The sequence below is a fragment of the Falco punctatus genome (genome assembly GCF_963210335.1).
Source record: "Falco punctatus genome assembly, chromosome: 2".
In the NCBI taxonomy this organism is placed as follows: domain Eukaryota; kingdom Metazoa; phylum Chordata; class Aves; order Falconiformes; family Falconidae; genus Falco; species Falco punctatus.
The window spans coordinates 121208642-121229781 of record NC_137581.1 but is presented as its reverse complement, the minus strand read 5'-3'; the positions used below and the strand labels follow the sequence as shown (position 1 = coordinate 121229781).

The following is a 21140-nucleotide window of genomic DNA, read 5'->3' as shown; positions in this document are numbered from 1 at the left end:
TATCTCCCTTGTATTCTACTTTGTAACGGGAACTTTAGGCAAATCATCCCATTTGATCTGTGATGTGGTTGATATAATGAAATCTCTTAGTACAATAAAACTCCTCAAAACAAATACTAGTAGCAAACTTTTCCAAAAACCAAGAACTATTTACTCTCCTTGAATGATCTCCTAATTCCACTTTCATCTGAAATTCTTCACAGCAACCCTAAACAAACACAAAGAAACCCTGATGAACAATCCAATAAAATAAAAAGTGAGGAAGTCCAAAGGTTGATATTCTCCTCACTCTCTTCCCATAATTCATGACAACAGTAGCATGCAAAGCAAATGTGTCTTACCAAGTTCTGTTACGTAGGTTTTTCCTTCTGAAGGCAAAGGAATGTATTGATTAGAGAAGAAGTTGCTTCCATAACCCAGGACAAAACCTTCTAGTTTGGTGTTTTGACTTGGTCGAAGATACCTCATGCAAACAGTGTCATCTGTCGCATTGATCTGAACTTTCAGGCTCTGCCTTTTCACTGGGTAAAAAATAAATAAAATAAAAGAGAAGATCAGAACATATTGTCTAACATATTCAGTAATGTAATATGACAATACAGCAATACAGGGCTCTTTAATTTGCTAGTCACAAGCAACTGAACAATTCCTGAAAGGTGGAGTCTCCTGGAAACTCAGTGTATTTAAAAAAACCAAGCTAACAGTAATGTAAAATTGTGGTTTCCAAGATGTTTGTTTTTCCATTAGTTCAGTATTATCGTTAGTGGTGACATCTTCTACAATTGCAGTAGTAGAAAAGTGCATTAAATAACTGGGAAGAAAGCAAATATTTTTTCCTTTACACGTGACAGTTATAGTAGTATTAGCCATTTATAGCACCCATAGGTGAAAGACTTGCAATTTGGGTCTAGGTTTTTTTCTTTTCTCTTTAGTTAAAAAAGAAAAAAAAAAAAAAAAAAAAAAAAAAAAGAGTTTTCATATTATGTTAATCACACTGCAAAATTAGGGTAGAGCATAAATAGCAACCAGATCCATATAAAAATACTACTTTTTTTTTTTTTCTATGTTGGGCTGGAAATGTAATTTTCCAGTTGGAATTACACCAGGACACCTAACTAACATATATACTTTACTCAAAATTACCAAGAAACTTTTTTTAAACATTTATTTTTATGCCTTCCAAGGGAGCAGCACATAAAGCAAGAAACATCTTGTATATCCATCTACAAAAACTTAACTTATAACAACACAGAATGACTTCATAACATAATAATCAATGTTTTAGGCTACAAGAAAGTATTTAATCTTCTCTTGGTGGGATAAGGGAGGATTGGCTTTTCCTTCCTTGGTACTTAACAATTTTAATATTCCGTTTTGACTGTTACGCTTATCAGATTTTCAGAACTGTTGAATGCCAATGCTTAAAAAAAAATAAAAGGTAAAAAAAAGGTAGTGACTTTCCCCTAAACTTACAACACTAGCACTAGTATAGTACATTTTGGGTTATTACTTCTCTTCTTCTCAAAATATAAATTTTTATTCCAAACAGATTTTCCAGCATCTCTGCAATCACAAGGGCTGAAAGTAACTTCTCAGGAAAAAAATGGAAATTTGCAGAAAATCATTTTACTTCAGGAGCTAAACCCCAAAGAATAACAATGAGACATACGATCTAGAGTGATATGGAACTTCCTTCCTTTCTTTCTTTCTCTCCCTCACTCTAACTCCTCTCTTCCTTTCTCTTGCTCAGTAATTGCAGGCTGATATTCAAAGTTTCTTCAGACAAGTACATACTGATTCTCTGTTATCACCCCAGCCTGCCCTCCTCTATTTGTTTTGAGAAATCCTAATGACTACTGAGTTGCCAAGATCACAATCCCCGATTTGTGAAGATGATTTAGTAGCACTGTTGAGTACCTGCAGCTGTCTGCACACTGAATGTAAAGACCTAAGCCAAACACTTTATGACTCTTCCCTTGATACAGAGAAGTGTACAAGTAAAATTGATGGAAAACACGTGCCTCTGATGAGACCCCTCCTTTATCTAAAGGCTGATCGAGTAAAAGCACTTAGCCAGGAAACTGTCACAATTTTCCGAAGAAAACTCTACCAGGTTCCAGGAGACTGCAAGGCTTCTAGAAAACTCAACACAATGACATTTTCAGCAGTACAATACCATCACAGGGGAAGGGGTGGCAGTTGCTTCTATATCTGGGAGACATCCTAACTTCTTTTATTTTCAGTATATGAATCTGCTATGGTTGTGCAACTTTGAATATCAACAAGGCTCCAAGTAGCAGAAAGCTCAACAGACTTTAAACCCTTCCAATATGCTTCATAGGGATGCTTAGTAAAAAGTGTTCCATGCCAATAAGGTTTAGGATTAATACTCTGACTGACAGTGAACTAGATTTCTTCAAATTATGCAGCCTGCAAAGCTCTAACCTAACTTTGGAGAGCTGAGCATAAACGAATGGCTGGTCTCCTGGTCTCCACTGAATATCAATGTCTAAGAAGAAAGCAAGACTTACAGTGCTTGATTCAAACATGATAATTTGATTTCTGTATTAAAATTCTTAATCAGACTCCAAACTGAATTTTAAAAAAACTTTGGTGAAGATCTGTTTTAGTTTTAAATTTACAATAATGTCAACTTTCTTTTTTAAACACATGACTTTCTATATGTCTCTCACACTTTACATTAATTTGTAGACCTAATTCTAATTCAAGATTGAATTCATCTGGTTTTGATTCCAATTAGATAGATAACATGTTTTCTTCATAAGAAGTCAATTATAGTGACAAGGGGTCCTGATTTTACTTAGGCCTAAAAACTCGGTGAAGTTTCTAAAAGCAGAAAGTCTAACTGGGATCCTAAGATGGCAACACCTTAGACCCTTTCTTTATAGCTAGCATATCAAAACCGCCAAGACAGTGTTTAAACTCAAAGCCAGTTCTAGCAGAACATGAACAGAATATGTATTTTTAAAAATAGAGAATAAGTCAGAATAGAATAAAAGAAAAGGAGATTAGCTTAAAATTTTTAAACATAAATCCTTATCCTCCCCACCCTGTCTGGACAGGGCAGGTTCTTTTCCTCTAGTTCACTTTTAAGTACAGGATCCTTTCAGTGATGGCCTGGATGGCAACAGATACTGCAGAGTCCCTGCAGCGTTTAGGAAAAAATCATATAATCATAGAATCAAAGGTCTTTTCCAACCCAAATAAGACTATCGAGTCCAACTGTAAACCTAATGCTGCCAAGTCCACCACTAAACCATGTCTCTAAGTGCCACATCTACAAGTCTTTTAAATACCTCCAGGGATGGTGACTCAACCACTTCCCTGGGCAGCCTGTGCCAGTGCTTGACAACTCTTTTCAGTGAAGAAAATTTTCCCAATATCCAATCTAAACTTCCCCTGGCTCAATGTGAGGCTGTTACCTCTTCTCAGGTCACTTCTTGGGAGAAGAAACCAGCCCCATCTCACTACAGCCTCCTTTCAGGTAGTTGTAGAGAGGGACAAGGTTCCCCCCTCAGCCTCCTTTTCTCCTGACCCAAACACCTCCTGATCCTTCAGCCGCTCCTCATAAGACTTGTTCTCTAGACTTTTCACCAGCTCCATTGCCCGCCTCTGGATATGCTCCAGCACCTCAATGTCTTTCTTGCAGTGAGGGGCCCAAAACCCAACCCAGTATTCGAGGTGTGGCCACACCAGTGCCAAGCACAGGGGGACAGCATCTTCCCTAATCCTGCTGGCCATGCAATTTCTGATCCAAGCCAGGATGCTGTTGGCTTTCTTGGCAACCTGGGCATCCTGCTGGCTCATGTTCAGCTGACTGTCAACCAGTACCCCCACATCCTTTTCCACCTGGCCACTTTAGGTTGCTGTGACCCAAGTGCAGGACATGGCACTTCGCCTTGGCCCACTGGCCCAGCCTGTCCAGATCCCTCTGCAGAGCCTTCCTGCCCTCCAGCAGATCAACACTTTCCCCCAACTCGGTGTCAGGTGCAAACTGCCTGAATGCCCTTTATCCCCTTATCCAGATTGTCGATGAAGATATTAAACAGGACAGCCCCCCATACAGAGCCCTGGGGAAATCCACGTGGACCACCAGCAGGATGTAACTCCGCTCACCACCGCGCTATGGGCCTGGCTGTGCAGCCAGTTTGTTACTCACCCCAGCCACGAGCAGTGTTTCCCTAGGAGAATGCTGTGGGAAACTGTGTCAAAGACTTTAGTAAAGTCCAGGTAAGACATCAACAGCCTTTCCCTCATCCACTCAGCAGGTCACCTTGTCATAGGAGGAGATCCCGTTCATCAAGCAGGACCTGCCTTTCACAAACCTGCGCTGGCTGGGCCTGATCCCCCAGCCGCCCTGCACGTGCCGCCTGGTGGCACTCAAGATAAGCTGCTCCATGACCTTCCCCGGCACAGAGGTCAGACTGACAGGCCTGTAGCTCTCCGGAACCTCCTTCCTGCCCTGGGCATGGCATTTGCTGACCTCCAGTCAACTGGCACCTCCCTGATTAGCCAAGGCTGCTGAGAAATGATTGGAGGTGGCTCGCTGAGCACTGCCACCGGCTTCCTCAGTACCCTTGGGTGGATCCCATCCAGCCCCACAGACTGGTGCATATCTAACTGGTATAGCAGGTCACTGGCCATTTCCCCTTGGATTACAGGGGCTTCATTCTCCTCCCTGCCCCCATCTTCCAGCTCAGGGGTCTGGGCACCCAGAGAACAACTGGTCTTACTATTCAAGACTGAGGCAAAGAGGGCATAAGTATCTCAGCCCTTGTCACTGTGCTTCCCCCTGCACCCAATAAAGTATGGAGATAACCCTTCTTTCCTCTCCTCAGAGATCTACCTACATGGTCTGTTCCATGCTCTTGTTAACATAACTATCTTCATTCTACCCCTTCCGTCAGCTCCCTGCTCACTATTTCCTTTTCTCCACACAGCAGAAGCTCCCTTAGAGGGCCCAGCCGATTTCAGCACAAGCGCTCTTCTCCCCTTCCTCCTGAAGGTGCAGCCTGACCCAAAGAGCAGCACGGGGTGAGGCAGACAAGTAACTGCCTTCACTGTTATTTAGCTGCTCATTTCAAATGGAAAATAACTGTGCTAAAGCAACAACACAGGTGCTATACTTTGTATGACAAAATGATGTTCCCTTCCATGGGCTGCGTGCATTCTCGGATCACTGAAATTGAGGGATGAATTTTAAGTGGTAAAACAATAAGTATCAGAGGCTGACCAGTTTATGGCAATGCATGAACAGAAGTGGAGCAACCAAGGCCAATACTGTCAAGTTTTTCTATCTGATGTCAAAACAGACCTGAACAACAGATGGAAAATTTCACAAGAAATCTGTGGAAGTTGGTATGCTACAGAAACGTCTATTTACACATTGAAGTTTTTCTCTTTTCTTCCTCTTTCTCCCTACTGATGCGTTTTAGTGTAGTTACTTTACAGATACTAAAAAAAAAAAAAAAAAGAACGAAAAGCAATGGATCCCTTTGTGAGCTTGTTATTATTTCTCTTATTACTACATCTTATTATCTTGAATCTTATTTCAACATCTCCTAATTACTTTCGATGTGAAGATCACTCGGCTTACAATAAATGAGTTGAGTGGCAGCAGTCATGTTCTCTGAAATGAAGTATGCTCAAAAGAATCAGGATCTGCCCTCACATTGCCCAAGGCAAGAGAGACCACTACGTAAAATCGCTTATCTCTTCTACCACTAGTGCTACCTCAGCAACAAAGGCTCCCAGCTCAAGTCAGAGCCCAGGTTTGCTGGGAACCATAGCTGTTGAGTGAGACCACTTGAGTTCCAAAGAGTGAAAGTCTACACAAGAGACAAAACCAAAGAAACAAAGGATAGAAGGAAGCCAACAAGCACTGAACATGCTCTCTCATGGCAGAACTATCAATGCATGTTAGATCACTCCTTGTATGGACTCTTTGTAGGGCATGACATCTCTCCTCAAACCAGGTCAGTGTGCTATGCAGTCATCAATCCAGCTCTTCTGCCTGCCAACAGATTGGCATTCCAACTCTTTCCAGAAGTCCTTGCACTCTTCCAAGTGCCCACTTTTGTGCCCACCTACACACAGTATATTTCTTACCATCACATCATAAAAATACAAACACAAAAGGATGTGAAGAAACCCTTTTTTATATAACTGTGTATATTATAAGAAAGTAGTCCTTAAAGAATTAAAAATAAAATAAAATTTAAATTACTCCAAGGAGGTCACATGAGTTTAAAGGGAGACCTGGACCCTTATGAACAAATTCAAGCATTTCCTGAATCTAAAAAGAAAAGGTAGCTTTTGCAGGAGACTGTAAATCCAACTCTGCTACACTGGTCAGAATTAAAAACAAACAAAAAAACCTCCCATGAAAATGTAACAAAATGCAACTCATATTGAGGTATATGAGGAAGGCCCATGTGGTCATTTGGAATCCTTGGAGTGGACAAGAGGCTTACAGGGAGCACACAGCAGTGCAGAGGGGCCTCTGCAGCCAGATGGGGAGAGCTCACTGCTATCTGCTGCACCGACACTGCCAGGCTAGTCCAGGGAGGGCCAGCCTGGAGCAGGACAGATATAAAGGACTTCAGAGCAATTAGCTTGGTAAATGAGGATTGCTTGCTGGACCACAGTAGTGAAATAGATTTCACTTGTGTTGATCTCACAGTATTTTGAACAACTAACAGGGAAAGCAGGCATTGCCATTCTAAGTAATATCTCTACCTTGGCCACCACTGAGAAAAACATTCATTGAACATGATCGAATGGACGCGGGAAGTCACAGGAACTTGATTACTATGATACACTGGTAAGAATGCATTTGATTTTGAGAAAGTAACTTTGCCATATTATTATTTTAGAATACCTTTTTCCTCCCCATCTCCTTTGAGATGAAAGACTCAAATGATAAACTAGACACCCTCTAATTCCATTGCAAAGAGATTCTGAAAACACTTCCAAACAGAAAAGATTTGCAGGCGCAGAGCAAGGCAAGGCAAGATTGAATTTTCCTAACTGATACTCACTTGTATCAGCTTTTGGCATGTGTTATTCAAACGCTGGCCTTAAGTATTTGCATTTGTAGAGTAATTCTGTTACATTGAGGCCATCTCCAAATGGAAGATTCTGGGACCCATAGCTACCTCTGAAAAACAATGTTTCCCTCCATGCTTGCCAACAAAAATTCCACATTTGCTAGTATTCCGTTCCATGATCTGCAAGTATTCTCTTCAACAAAATTCAGTTGATGGCCAAAACCAGCAGGATGAACCGTGCACAGCATATCTGAACTAAAAGCACTACGTTAAGTATATCAGACCACTTGCAGCGTTAGAATCACTCTAGGGAAAGGGCTCTTTGCCTATAAGGGGAAAGACTGCTAAAGACAGCTTAATGAATCAGCCGCATCACAAAGGAACCAGCCACCAATAGCTCTTCAGAAATGGCTATAAATGGTCTGAAGAATACAGCTGGGATCACCATGGTTTGGCTAGTTGGAAAATGTAAGTGGTCATGCATAGGCAACAGGAGCCAAGAGCAAATAAATATTGAAACTATAGAAAAAATTAACTCTAAATTACCTAACTGAAATTCACATCTTTAAAATGTGAAAGCAGCTACAGAAAATAAGATACAAAATATTTAGCTGGACACTTGTTTAAGCTTTGGCTCTACCAGGGATTATGTGAAGTATCTTATTTTTCTTACGACTTTAATTAATCATGGAGTAACAGAGGAAAAGAGGGGAGAATTCATAAGCACTGCTATGATCTCTTACTCATACTAGCTAGTTCATTTTACCTACAAGGCAGAGAACTCCAATTTTCAATTTCTACTTTCACAGCAAAAGTTCAGTCAAAGCCCTTTGGTTTAGGTCTAACACCCCCTAAGAAATCGCCATTGCAAAGCTGTCTGAAATGGCAAAACACTAACTGCCAAGAAGAGATGTGTAGAATTCCTTTGCTATTTAGTAACTGTAGAGAAGGAGATAAATAGAAATGGTTCACTCGGTTAGTTGCATTAAAGCAGTATTTGTTCAGTAACTTAGTTGGGGGCAGTGATATTTCCAACCTATAAAAGCAAATAAAACCACCTGAGAGTTTACTTCCCAAAAAGAAAAAACAAAAGAATTTTGTTTCAATAACAGAATTAAAGCCTTTGAAATTCTGCGTCCTATGTCCCACTGTATCATTACAATACTGTTGGTAACAATAGACATGAAGTTAGTTAAAATTGCAGGCTGGTCTGATTTTCCTCTGTTTCAAGGAACATAAGAGAACTTGGGTGATGAAGTGACTGGAATGTGAATTAACTGGCTCTTTTCTGTTTCTACCCAAACCCCTTGGCCCTGTCAAATAAAGTATCTTCAGCTGCAGAGCACTCTATTTCTCTCTCCAACTTAACAAGGTATGTCAACAGCTGGCTGATAATTTATTAACTAATAATTAATACATTCAGAAGTAACCCTGAGGTGCTGATATAGCAACAAGTGTCAAGAATGAAGCACAAATGGAATAAAGTAACCATTTTTTGTTTTGAAATAAACTTATCTTGGCAACTTAAATTTTGAGCTATCTGTTTGCCTGCTTCCCTGAAAGCTCAGCAAAAACAATACTGGGACAAGATGTTACTTTCACTTTTCTATGATTCTGCTGGTGCGCTTTACGTGTGTACAGTCGCTTGTGATCAAATATCCTATTTTTTGTTTTTATCCATAAAGTGAAAATCCTTGAACACTGTGCTACAAAACTAGAGGGTGAATACAGCTGTACTGTATTACAGCAAATTTGGCTGCGTCACCAGGATTCCTTTTGCCTTACATTGAAACTGTTTGGTTTGCACCAATTCAAACATTTTAGAGGGCATGAAGGCAAGACCTAGCACTGCCTCCCAGAGTGCTAAACAAATGAAGCGTGCCTTAAGAAAAATCTATTGGCACCATCTATTTGCAAGCACCACTTCACTTACAACATTCAAATTGTTCACAGCAGGGCTTTCGTTTTCCAGATCTGGTGCCATAGTACCACCAGCCAAGATTTCAATGATAACCTAACACTGTGCAACTTTTATTTCTGGTATTTTATAATTTTGTATTTACTTTGGCTCCCAAACATGGAGAAATACTGGTTGGTTGGCTCAAGCCCAAATATAGCTTAAAATGGGAAACATTTTAAAATAGGTCTGTTTCTATGCCATAGAATAAACAAGACACATTTCTAACACAGCCACAACCATAGAATCACAGAATAATTTAGGGTGGAAGGGACTTCTCTAAGCCATCTAGTCCAATCCCCTCCTCAAAGCAGACATAATCAGATCAGGTTGCTCAGGGCCATGTCCAGCTGAGTCTTGAACACCTCTAAGGACATAGATTCTATAACATCTCTGGGTAATCTCTTCCAGTATTCATTATCTTTGTGGTTTAAAAAAAAAAAAAAAAAAAAAGTAATATCTAACTGGAATTTCCCATGTTCCAATTTGTGCCCAGTGCCTCTTGTCTTATTGCTGTGCATTTCTGCAGAAAACGTGTCATCTTTGTATCCTCAGGTCAGGTAGCTGTGGACAACGTTCAATCAGCTTTCTCATAACTTATTACACAAAACACCAACTCTCCTAGCAACAAAATCCACATTAATAAATACTCTGAACGATGAAAATTTATGCCATGTAGACCATAGCTTTAAAAAAGGCAACAAAGAATACCTTATTAAAGAGATTGTAAGCAAAAAGCACTGCACATAGTTTTATCGTTTGCAACTGAAGTTCGCCAATTAAATATTTTTTTTTAAGTACCAGTATGCCTACACCCTCTACCAGGTCTAACATTATTTCAGAAAAATAGGCTCTCAACATGCAGCAGTTAACTTTGCAAAATACATACATGCACATCTATCCACAACAGTAGCTTAACTCATAAGCTTTCAACTTAGGCTCACAGGATCTCTTTGCTCAAGCAGCTTTCAAAAAAGAAGAACAAAAAGCAATGTTATTGCTACCTACAGACCAACATTTATTACACTGAGATCTGCCGGCACAGCTTTAGGAATGAGCAATCAGAAGGGTTTCAGCAGTACAATTCCTGTTCTAGTCCTAACAGTCCTTAACATGAGTTTCTCTTTCCCCAGGGTACAATTCCGTTCATTTCAAAGCCATTCTGTTGGTTCAAAGAAGCAACTGAGGAGCTGAAGCCATCATTCATTTTGAAATGCTCCTTTTTTCACTTACAATGACACTGTTTAATATCGAAATGGTAGATTTTTCTTATTTTGACTATGGTGCTTGATAGACAGGATGAATAAAGCTTGTTATTTTAAGTCTTATTATCAAGGCTTATTACTTTATTGATAACCAGAAACTAGTAATTGATTGCACCATACTGTTTTGAAGTTAGCCCCTCTTTTCAACTCCCACTGTAACTGAAAGGGTAGATATGACAGCATGGTAAGTACAACCTGTCCTATGACTTGCAGTAATTTAAAAAAGAAGAGATATCACCAAAGAAAGATCCATACAACCCAAATTCCATCTAAATTCTCATGTCTAGTATGAGAGTTGGAAGCCTCTGAGGAGGATCTATGTGTTAAAGAGGAAGCCACCTTAAGTCAGCCAACGGGAAATGCAGAATTTCCATTAAGTGTCTCTGGGAAATAAACTAGAACTTCAAGAAAAAAAAATAATTTAAATAATTTATCTTATTTTTATGTAAGCCTCCATACTGTATTTTCTAACTTCTCTTGATACTGAAAGAAGTCTTTTTGGCCAGTACAACCATAACACAAACACTTGGTCCATGTACTTGTTTTCAGAAATTGTATTTAATGACCTGGAGTCATCAGACAGACATTCTGCCATCAGTTGTCTTGTGCTACAAGAACAATCTCTTGGAATTCCGATTTCAGTACTTGCAGAACTCCGAATAAAGATGTTTTCAAGAGATCCTCAAATAAATTCCTTCTTGTCTATGCCTTTAAAATATTTTTATTTGAAAGATGGCAACTTTTTTTAGGTGTATGAACATTCTTAACAGACTATGCAAAGCAAATAAAATAGCATAAATTATAATTCCCCTCTACACATTTTTTCATACGATGCAGCAATTCTAGAAACTTCATTTATAATAGAAATTCACCACAAAACGAGTACAAATATCTGAACTATCCAGTAGGAACCACCCTCAATACTGGTGTTTGGCTGAAGGCAGTAATTCACTAAGACCTCCCCAGAGGATGTACTGTGAGGGCCCAGATTCAGCCCCATCCCTTTCAGTGCCCTTTCTCAACAACAGTCTTTCAGGACGACCGAGACCTCTTCCTTCAGCTGCAATGCGTATTTAGTTTTACTAATGCTAATCTGAAATGTGCTCTCTGTTTTTAACAGATACAAACTAAACAGATACTTCTCTAACAGATATAAACTAAGTGGATACTCCTCAAAGAAACTTTTTAGAGCGTTTATATTCCAAAACTATAGTTTTTAAAGCTTCCTTCACCAATTCCTGCCTAGTGACAACTAGTTCAGCACTGAGTTGTTGATGGCTGTAGCTCCCTGCTACCTTAGGACCAGTAAGCACAACGCAGTGGTAAAGATGTAGTTATCAGCAATTCCGGCTTCTATGTACCTACATAAAGTAGTGTACAAAAAGGAATGATCATTTGTAGGTTGACATCTCTCTCACCTCTTTTCAGGTAATTAAAGCACTTCTTTGAAGTTTCACTTCCATCCTTTTCACTGTCTCCCTCACAAAGCTCCTTATACATTTTGGTTTCAAATTATTTTTTTATTGGACTAAGCACAGTAACTATCCTTATTTTAAGTTACAAAGCTGAAAAAAGCCTGGATTTAAACTCAGAATCCCACTTCAGTGGTCCAACCCCCATTTCCAGCTTTCACTCTGCAGCTTATTTCCCATTATTTGTTAACACGGCAAACAAAATTGAAAACAAGCAAGAAAAATGTTGTTTGAGAATAACCAAGCCTGCAGTTCTGATTGAAAAGGGAACAAAAGTTAAACTTCTGAAAAGTTCTTTGGACAGAGTTTGAATAATCTGTCCCTGGCTCCTGTCATAATATACTGTTTTTCTTTTAAATCTTAGAAAATTCCACTATTTTCTTTGCCCAGTCAGTAAACTTGGTTGTGTTTAAAGGTCAAATACACGTCCTAAAAATTTAATTTAAATAAAATTCAACATCGAACAATTCAACATTTTTGATGCATAGGGACAGAATAAAGCGTAGCCATAATTTTCAATGCATAATGCCCCCTGACACCCCTTGAAGCTGAACCATTTTTGATAGATAATATTTTTCAAATCAATAGCACACAAACCACAAAACTTAAAAGGACATTATTTGTCCATGAAAAAACTCCTTGTTAATAAAACAACCTCAAACCCTTATTTCAATTTAGATTATGGATCACTGATTTGCTCTGTGATAAAGCTTGATTTGGATCTGATGTAATCACAATCTCCAGAGCACTGTTCCCCTGGCTTTATTCTCAGAGCTAGTAGTTGTTTTTTCCAGACTGGCCTGGCATGTCCTTTCCTGGGCTGATGCAACTCCACCTGATGAGACAGTGACTGCATCTTGCCCAGAAGAGCTGGTCTTTCCAATTCTGGCTCCTTCTTCTGCCCAAGGAAATAGGTCCAAGGCAACTCCACCCAGGCTGGACTATGAAGAAAATTGTGCCTTGGCCAAAGAACCTGACGGATCCTGAATAAAGATATTCAATAAAGGCATGTAGAAGACTGTGGGGAGCAAGAAAAGTCTCTCAAGTTTTATAGGTCTAAATCCCTTTTAAGCCTTCAAAGACCATCAGCTAATGCAAATATCAAAAGAGAAATGTGGTCTTTGCACATGGCTGCACTTATAAGGTAGTCATATTTTAGAGGTGATCAGCTGAATAAAAACATGGACTTTTTTTAACAACAGCTCCTCAAAAGGTACTAAGAACTAAAGCAGGTGTGGCATTTGGATGCTGTTGGTCTGGCTCTGCCCACAAATTACAAACAGATTGAAGTGATCAGTATTGAAGACCATGGACCTTAAAGCTGCAAGTTTCTTAAAAACATGCTCCTTAGCAGGTAGTACTGAACATTACCACTGCCCTTAACCTACTCAACAGCAGGCAGTATTTAGCATCACCCCTCCCTTAATCCACTTCTCATCTACAGACATCAATGCATTTTTGCTGAATCAAAAATCAAAGTCATTATGAAAAACAGCATCTGGAACTACAACTGCATTTGGTTCTGAAAGAAGAGTGACGATACTATACAATCCACGATTTTGTTATTCATTACTGAATGCACAGATAACGTACTACATGGACTGATGTTGTAGCCAGATTGCAGTGAGGCTCTCACACTGTAGCAGTCATTTTGAAGTCTGTTCCTCATGTATGATCACTATGCATTACATCAGAATACTTAAGTTTGTTTTTCTCAGTACATACATTTTGGATTGATTTGCTGTTTGACTGTTCATCTGGGGATCTTTTGAAATATTTCAGAGAGTAGGAATCAGATTTAAAATAAGAATATGGAATAACTGATGGTAAGAAAGTATCATTTCTACTGTGTTAGAACAAGGCAGCTTTGAATTAACGTTACAAACCCCAAGCAGTATTAAATTGATATTTGCATGTTTTTCTATATCCAAAGAACAAAACAGGCAGTCATATACTAAAATCCTCCTTCTGTGATAAGTATTATCTTCCTTGCCACACTCCTAACAGCTAAAAGAGCAAGTCTTTATCTCTATATTCAGTAACATTGGCTTAGATGTTTTCATAGCTAATTTTGTTTTACTTCCTTCTCTGATTCAGCACATGGATATGTTTTAAGGTCAAAACCGCTTACACGGTAGTAGTAGTAGTAGTATTTAGACAGCTACCTGGGTTTGCAATCTACACTAACAGAGTAAATGTGAAATCAGCACGTACTTCCCAACTCCTAAACTGTAAACGAATCTATGAATCTCAGAATCACAAACACATCTAGGAATTTCAAGACTGTTGCCTTCCTACTGTAAATCTAAAGAGTTGGTATCCAGTCATTTTATGCACTAGCCCTCACTTCTAAAAAGATCTCTTTATCACTGATAAGACAGTGCATAGAGCATATAAAGTACACCAACTTGATAAAATCCAGGAAAAAAAGCAAAGTCAGTGACTAGAGGTACAGGGTATGTTACCCAGAAAAAAAGCCTGAATGAATAGGAGTCATCCAGCTTAGAGGAAATGTACAGAGATTGATTTGAAGACAGTATCAAAATGCACAAAAACAAATAAGCAAGCCCTGAAGGAGAGCAATATGAAAAAGTTCTGCTCCTTACCTGTGAAGAGCAGAAGCAACATAAACTCTAGCAAGGAAGGTAGCTGGAAAACTGATCGAGGTGGTGAAGCTCTGGAACGAACTGCCTCAGGAATAAGCATAAGGGGGTCAAAATGATTTCAGGAAATCCATTTCAGCCCTGTGTTTCATTGTAGAAATGAGTATTTTTCCACTTGAAGGCTACTGGGTTTGCTCCTGCACCTCTAAGTATGCACCATAAAGCCTCAAGCAGGGCTGCTCTCAACGCTATGCTTGAATTCCAACATCCTACTTCCTATCTCTAACATGTAGATGTTAGACATAACATGACAATCCAATAAAGCATGATCTCTTCAGTATATAGATAAGCATAAGAGAACTGCCAGGGACAGGCAAGCTTAATTTGTCATGAGAGAACAGAAAAGTATCTCGGTGCAATTGCTTGAGCCAAGGCAAGAAAGAGCATCCAGGAAACGGCCAGCTGTTCAGCCTGCCCTCAGTCACCAGGAACAGATGGTCACATCTATGCATATGATGAAAACGAAGGTGATTCAGAATAGCCACTACAAATTTACCAAGGCCAGACTGTGTCTGACCAACCCTGCTGCCTTCTGTAGTGCTACCTTCCTAAATCTTCTTTACAGAATGGCAGTGCAATTAGTGAGACAGGCACTGCTCCACTCCTGATGCATCAGTGAGTTTGAATGGTTTGTTCCCCTGTCAAGAGTTAATATTTAAGTAAACACACCCATGCCCATTGCATGAGAATGAAAGTCCAGTTTGTGGTTAAGTTCACAGGTTCTCAACAGATCAAGTAAAAGGTACCTAAAAGAAAGTATCTTTGAACAGAAACAAGTCTTTCATCAGAAGGTAATGTAATAATCTATTTCTACCAGAAGCATCTAGAAACAGAAAATTACAATCTGCCCATCACATTGAGATTGCGCACGTAGGGACCATGCCCATGACAGCACAAGACATTTAACAATTCTTAAATGTATGCAAGCTTTTAAGAATGAACTTAGTACCTTACTACGGTCTAATAGGATTTGAGTTCTATTTATAAACCCTCCATTATATTATTTATACTTGAAACAGGCCTCTTTAAAATAACATGCATAAAAAAGATGAAAATCCATGGGATCATCCCTTCTCTGAAGTCACGATGGCTCTTCCCTTCCAACATTGCAATCATCATGTGATCACACAAAATATGTGCTCAAAATCTTCTTCTAACATCCAAGACAAACAGGACTTCAAATAGTGCAAGGATTAATAACTTTGGATGCACACTTGGCAATGGTGCCTGCAATATTCTGTGTTTTAACTTTGGAATAAGTTCCCTGCTTTTCAGCAGCAGACAACTGATAAAGTAATTAAATATCTGAAGCATACATAAGAATTCTTAGGTGTTGCTGTATATCACTCAGAAAGAATAAACTTCATCAGTTAATAAAAACAGTGATCTATTATGAATGCTGTTATGCTTTGAGAACTGCAGTTTGGTCTCATCAATGCATTCAAGTCTATCAGCAAAGCTTTTAACCGGTTATTCCCTTTCAGTTTAGAAAATTATAGACACACACACAATTTTTTTCAAAAAAATTGCTCAGCGTTTCCAACAGAGCAGTCAAAATAAAGTGGTTTCACTGATGTTCTTGGTCTCCAAACTGAACATTTTCACACATGTCTATGACACAAGCTGGATACAGCCCAGTCCTATAAGGGTTGATTCCAACTGCATATAGTTTTTCCAGCTGTTAAATGTATCTCATCTTGCACCATCAGATGAGATGGATCTAAAGACTGATGACCTGGCTTCTCATGGGGAGGGAAAAAAAAAAAAAAAAAAAAAGTAACAGGTTAAGAAAAATCACAGGTGACCCTTTTTATCTTCTTCTATATTGTTCCACATTCTGAGTTTACAGAGATCAAAGAAAAACCGCTACAGTTCAAGCAAATGTCTGAAAAAAGAAGCAACATACTTCCGGTAAGTCTTAAAGAGCGTAAAACCACTAATAAAATAAATACTTGATGATTTTAGGAAGTAATACCAAAATCCAAAATTTGGTAGACATTCTGTTTTTCAGTGCTATTGCAGAATCACAGAACAGTCAGGGTTGGAAAGGATCTTTGGAGATCATCTAGTCCAACCCCCTGCTAAAGCAGGTTTACCTAGAGCAGGTTGCACAGAATCACGTCCAGGCAGGTTTGGAATGTGTCTAAAGGAGACTACAAACACCTCGTGAAGCTGAGGCATTGTTAACTCATCTTAAGAAAACTAAAATATGAAGTATGTTGTTCTAAATCAATGGATCAGAGGAAAAAGTGGAAAACATTTATAGTAAGTATACCACATGTCAAATAAAAGTTATGTGTATGATTAAGGGAGTATTAAGATAAGACACAAATAATTATTTTTGCTACTAACGAAGTATTTCATGTGTTCTCCCACCTGTTTCCCTTCCCACGCAGGCTATGACAATATAGCATTTATGTTGTCTGATTGCATTTCCAAATTCTATATCCATTACATCATCTGCTCCATTTCCAGTACATTGCCTTTTAGCTACAGAAATAAAAGCAAAAGCAAGCAGTGGGGAATAATCTCTGTTTCTAATCCATCTATGTCTATATTTACTGTTTGTTTTTTTTTAATTCTACATTCAGTGTTTTATTGAAAGAAAAATGCCAATAAAGAAAACGATCAGCTACACAAAAGGAAGGCTTATGCTAAGCCAAAAAAAAAAAAAAAAAGAAAAAAAGAAAAAAAAAAAAGGGAAGGCAAAAGGCAAGGTTTTTGGGGCAGGATAGGGACATGTACACCTGTGCACAGACCCATCAGCTAGGCAATCTGTGTACAACTTGACTTCACATTTTTACTTTTACTTCACTCAGGCATGCATCCAATTGTTTGCGGGGAATTTATGGTATGTAGAAAGTTAATGTCTCTCTCATCACTAATCTTGTAACCCAGTGTGCAGTAGATTACACTAATTCCCAAAGAATGTTCTCTGATTTAAGAGTATATTAAGTACATGAATATTGCTTCATGACTTCACAGAGTTTTAAAATGAGATGGTCTTTCCCATGCCTGTTTTGATTGACAACTGACAAGTGTTTTAACACTACAAAAGCAAATTAATGGAAAAGAAATAGTCCAGAAAAGCCAGGTCATGGAAAAAATATTCATAATGCCTGAGATTTCTACACTGAAACAGATCACAAATAAGAGTACTCATTTCCTTTGTGTGGTGGAACATCTGTACTTTTTTCTTCAGCCTTAATACTATGAACAACCTTACATACCCTTCAAGTAAATATACTAATAGCATATTATTTGCATTGCTAATTTCTGTAAGTATTTCTGATTGGAAAGGGGACACAATAAACATCTGTTATGTTACTGAGAAACTTTGCTTTCTAAGAATTCATTACTTCATGTTAACAACATAATAATGCTTTTGTCAACTCCTATTGACCATGTTACTAAAAGGGGGAGAGTGAGAGTGGGAGAGAGTACAGGTGAACTGATAAAAGCCTGTAAGCTTAAAACAAATAATTTTTGACACAAAGCATTTACCAAAAATGAACTAGATCCACAATGATTTTGTTTGTGTATGCACATGCGTGCCTCTCTGTGGGCTAGAGACTCTGTGTGAAATCACCCTCATGACTTGCTTACTTGCATGCAAGTTCAGTCTAAACATAAATCTTCACTGGAGAATAAAAAGTAATCACAAAATCAGTCCAAAATTCAAAGAAGTTCTCAAGCTCAAAAAGTTTGCATAATTAGTGTTTCATTCCTTAAAAAAACCCAAAAAAACGTTTATACAAAGACTTGATAAACAGACAACATAAATTAACTACTATACCATCACCAATTGAGTCACAGCAGATTCATCACCTACTAAGGAACACTGAATACTCAACATAAGCAGAGAGACATTTTTATTAGAATCGCCTTCCTCATAATTAAAACAAAAAGCAGGAAGAAATGCTGAAGAGATGCATTATTTATGCGTGTCATGGCACAGCCAAAAGCTGGTTTTCATCAGTAAGGGAGCAAAAAACGGGCTACCAATGTGCAGCAATTTCACTGTTTAAATAGATGTCAATAAGCTTTATGATAAAGGAAGGAGATCTACTGATTTGAGCTGAACATCCAACCCCTCACTTTCACCTGAGACAGCTCTTCATCAAACTAAGTGAATTCACAGTTCTGAGACCTGACTGCAGCCATCTCCCTGACCATACAACAAGCTATGCTTCAGCGTACGCTATGCTATAAATAAAAACTGTGACCTGCCATTTAATCCAGCCACTTCAGTGTTTATGTAAGCCATAATGGAACTCTGCCAAAATTTCCAGGTCAGACAATACAGTTTTCTGCCTATTATTTCTATTCCAAAGCTCAATTTCTTACCAACTTTCAGACTGTTGCACCCATTCCTTTATTTTCAGCATATGCTTGTGCATGTTGCACAGATACACTGAGATTTTAAAAGAAAAGTGATAAAGTCTGAAGTCTTACATTTTTCTCACTGTGCATTTTTCTTGTTCATGTACAGGCTTGAATTGTGGTAATGAGGGAATCAAAACTGCCAGAAAATGTTTTCACTTCAAAGTCATAAAACAGCCTTCTGGGACATTTCAAGTTTACATATTTGTATTTTTGAACCAACCACAATTTTAAGTGTTCTGAACTGATTCCAGACTTTTACATCATAGAATGAAAAATTAAAGTTAATAATTAATACAAAGCACAGCCAAGCAGCTGACAAAAGTTTTTTTCCCCTACACCAGTTCAAAAATAATGTTATCCCACATACACTGCCAGTCCTCTGAAATTGGCCAGGTTCCCAAAGTATTAATTATGGATTTATCCATATTATATTATGGATATATTATGGATATTATGGATAAAATCAAAACTCATATCAAGCATTCTGTGGCCATTTATAGATTCATAAACCAGTGCCACAACTGCTGATGATAGGAGAGAACATTACAATCTCTTACTGCTTTATTGAATTGTACTTTTCTTGAGATTTCAAGAATAATGAAAAAACTCAGAACTATAAAAAATGTAGAAATAATCCTACAAAATAAATTCTCTCACACATTGAGAATCCATTTTGCCATTGGCTCTCCAATTTGAACGGTAGCACTGAATTACAATCCCTTATGGACAGTAATACTCTAGGTGTTAGCACTCCACACACACATACAAAACATAAATACAAATCAAATCACACACAGAGGTTTAGGTACTTCATTATGTTGGGTTTTATTAAAGTGGATTGATCTACATGGAGCCCTGCTGCCTAGAACACATTTGTTCAAGGTAAACAGGTTTTGCGTAAAAACTGTGGCTGCAGTTAGCATAAGAGAAAACTGTGGATTCACTTGCCTCATTTTTTTCTAGAAAAAACTCAAAATAGTATTATATCATTACAGAGGGAAGGATCTCAGCAACAACTCTACAGTATTTTACAAAACAGAGGTTAAATTTTGTCTATCGACCTCTGAACAAGCCCAGTAGATAAGATTAGCTTTCTTCTAATACAAAAGCACTCTCCTACCTCCATACCTTTAGATCTAGTATCTCCAGTAGCAAGTGCCTCAACTCTTTCCCAGCATTTTATTCAGCAACTGTGAAATGGTGAAGACTCTGAGTTGATATTCCTGGTGTGACCATCCTTACATAATCTCACCCGGATATCATCATTCTGATGACGTCACTTTGGTCAAGCAACGAGCGCAAAAGCATTTAATTCTGGTGACCGTAATTACAATAACAACTTCATCAACAATAGAAATTCACTTGGCCGTTCAAAACTTGACCTGTTTTTTCTTCACCTTGACATGACACGCTCTGGTTTGCTCAAGTGGGGAGGCTGAGGGTTGATTTAGCCAGAGTATAATGGCATATGATTGATATGTTTTGAGGAACAGCTGTGCTGGGAAAGTCGGCCTAGGCCTTGCCCGCACAAGAGTTTGATTCACGATGATGCCAGTAGTCTCCTTCACAAACACTGTTCTCACAGCAAAGAAAGACAAACAGGTATTTCATAAAGCAAACTTGTATTGCATACATGTTGGCCTGTATTGTAGCAGACCCAGTTTCTAACTAAGGGCATTTGAATTAAGGCCTGTCAGGCAAGCTTGGGTGGCATCTGGCCTGCTTCCAGCTGCCCTCTTCCACTTGGGAGCAAACTAGGGGCTCTTTTGCTAATGGCACCTATTTTAGGCCACTGTTTAGGACACTAATACCTGTCTCTCTTCACACCAAGATTTAATGTGAAATTGCTGTACTATCCATGCCAGTAAGTCTCCAACCATCTCCTGCAAAAAGGCAGTAGTCAAAAACACCTCACAGCAACAAATTTATCCTGCTTACCAACTTCAAGACTACACTTGAATTTCCCCAAGGAAAAGAAATCCACTAGGAGCTGTATGAACAGTTCTGACTATGGCAGGTCACTGGTAGCCATTTTCCCTGCCTGGAGCAAACAGAGCTTTCTGTTTGCATGTGCAATGTGTAGTACATACCTTGTAAGTCCAAATACTCCAAAGAAGCCTCAGACCCACTGACCGTTCACAGTGCCACCATGCAATAGACATGCAGACTGCTACCCATATAGAGCAGGCCTGGCCAAAGAGCAGTAGCAGAATTTAGCCTATAGATCTCCCCTCAGGCGAGTTATGTAGCTTGTCCTGCTGGAATGGCTAGATACAAAAGATCATACGGAGGAGGACTGAAAAATAATATTCAGAAAGAGATAACTG

At 38.7% G+C, this 21140-nt stretch overlaps 1 protein-coding gene across 1 annotated transcript in view; it reads right to left on the bottom strand.

Annotated features, from left to right (window-relative positions):
* ABI3BP (ABI family member 3 binding protein) overlaps positions 1–19221 on the bottom strand; it is a 157542-nt gene extending 138321 nt beyond the window's left edge. The window contains exon 1 of the mRNA XM_080375959.1: positions 342–19221. Coding sequence (XP_080232085.1) covers positions 342–468 — 127 coding nt within the window. The 5' untranslated portion in view covers positions 469–19221. The remainder of the gene's footprint in view (positions 1–341) is intronic.
* Positions 19222–21140: the final 1919 nt, after the last annotated feature.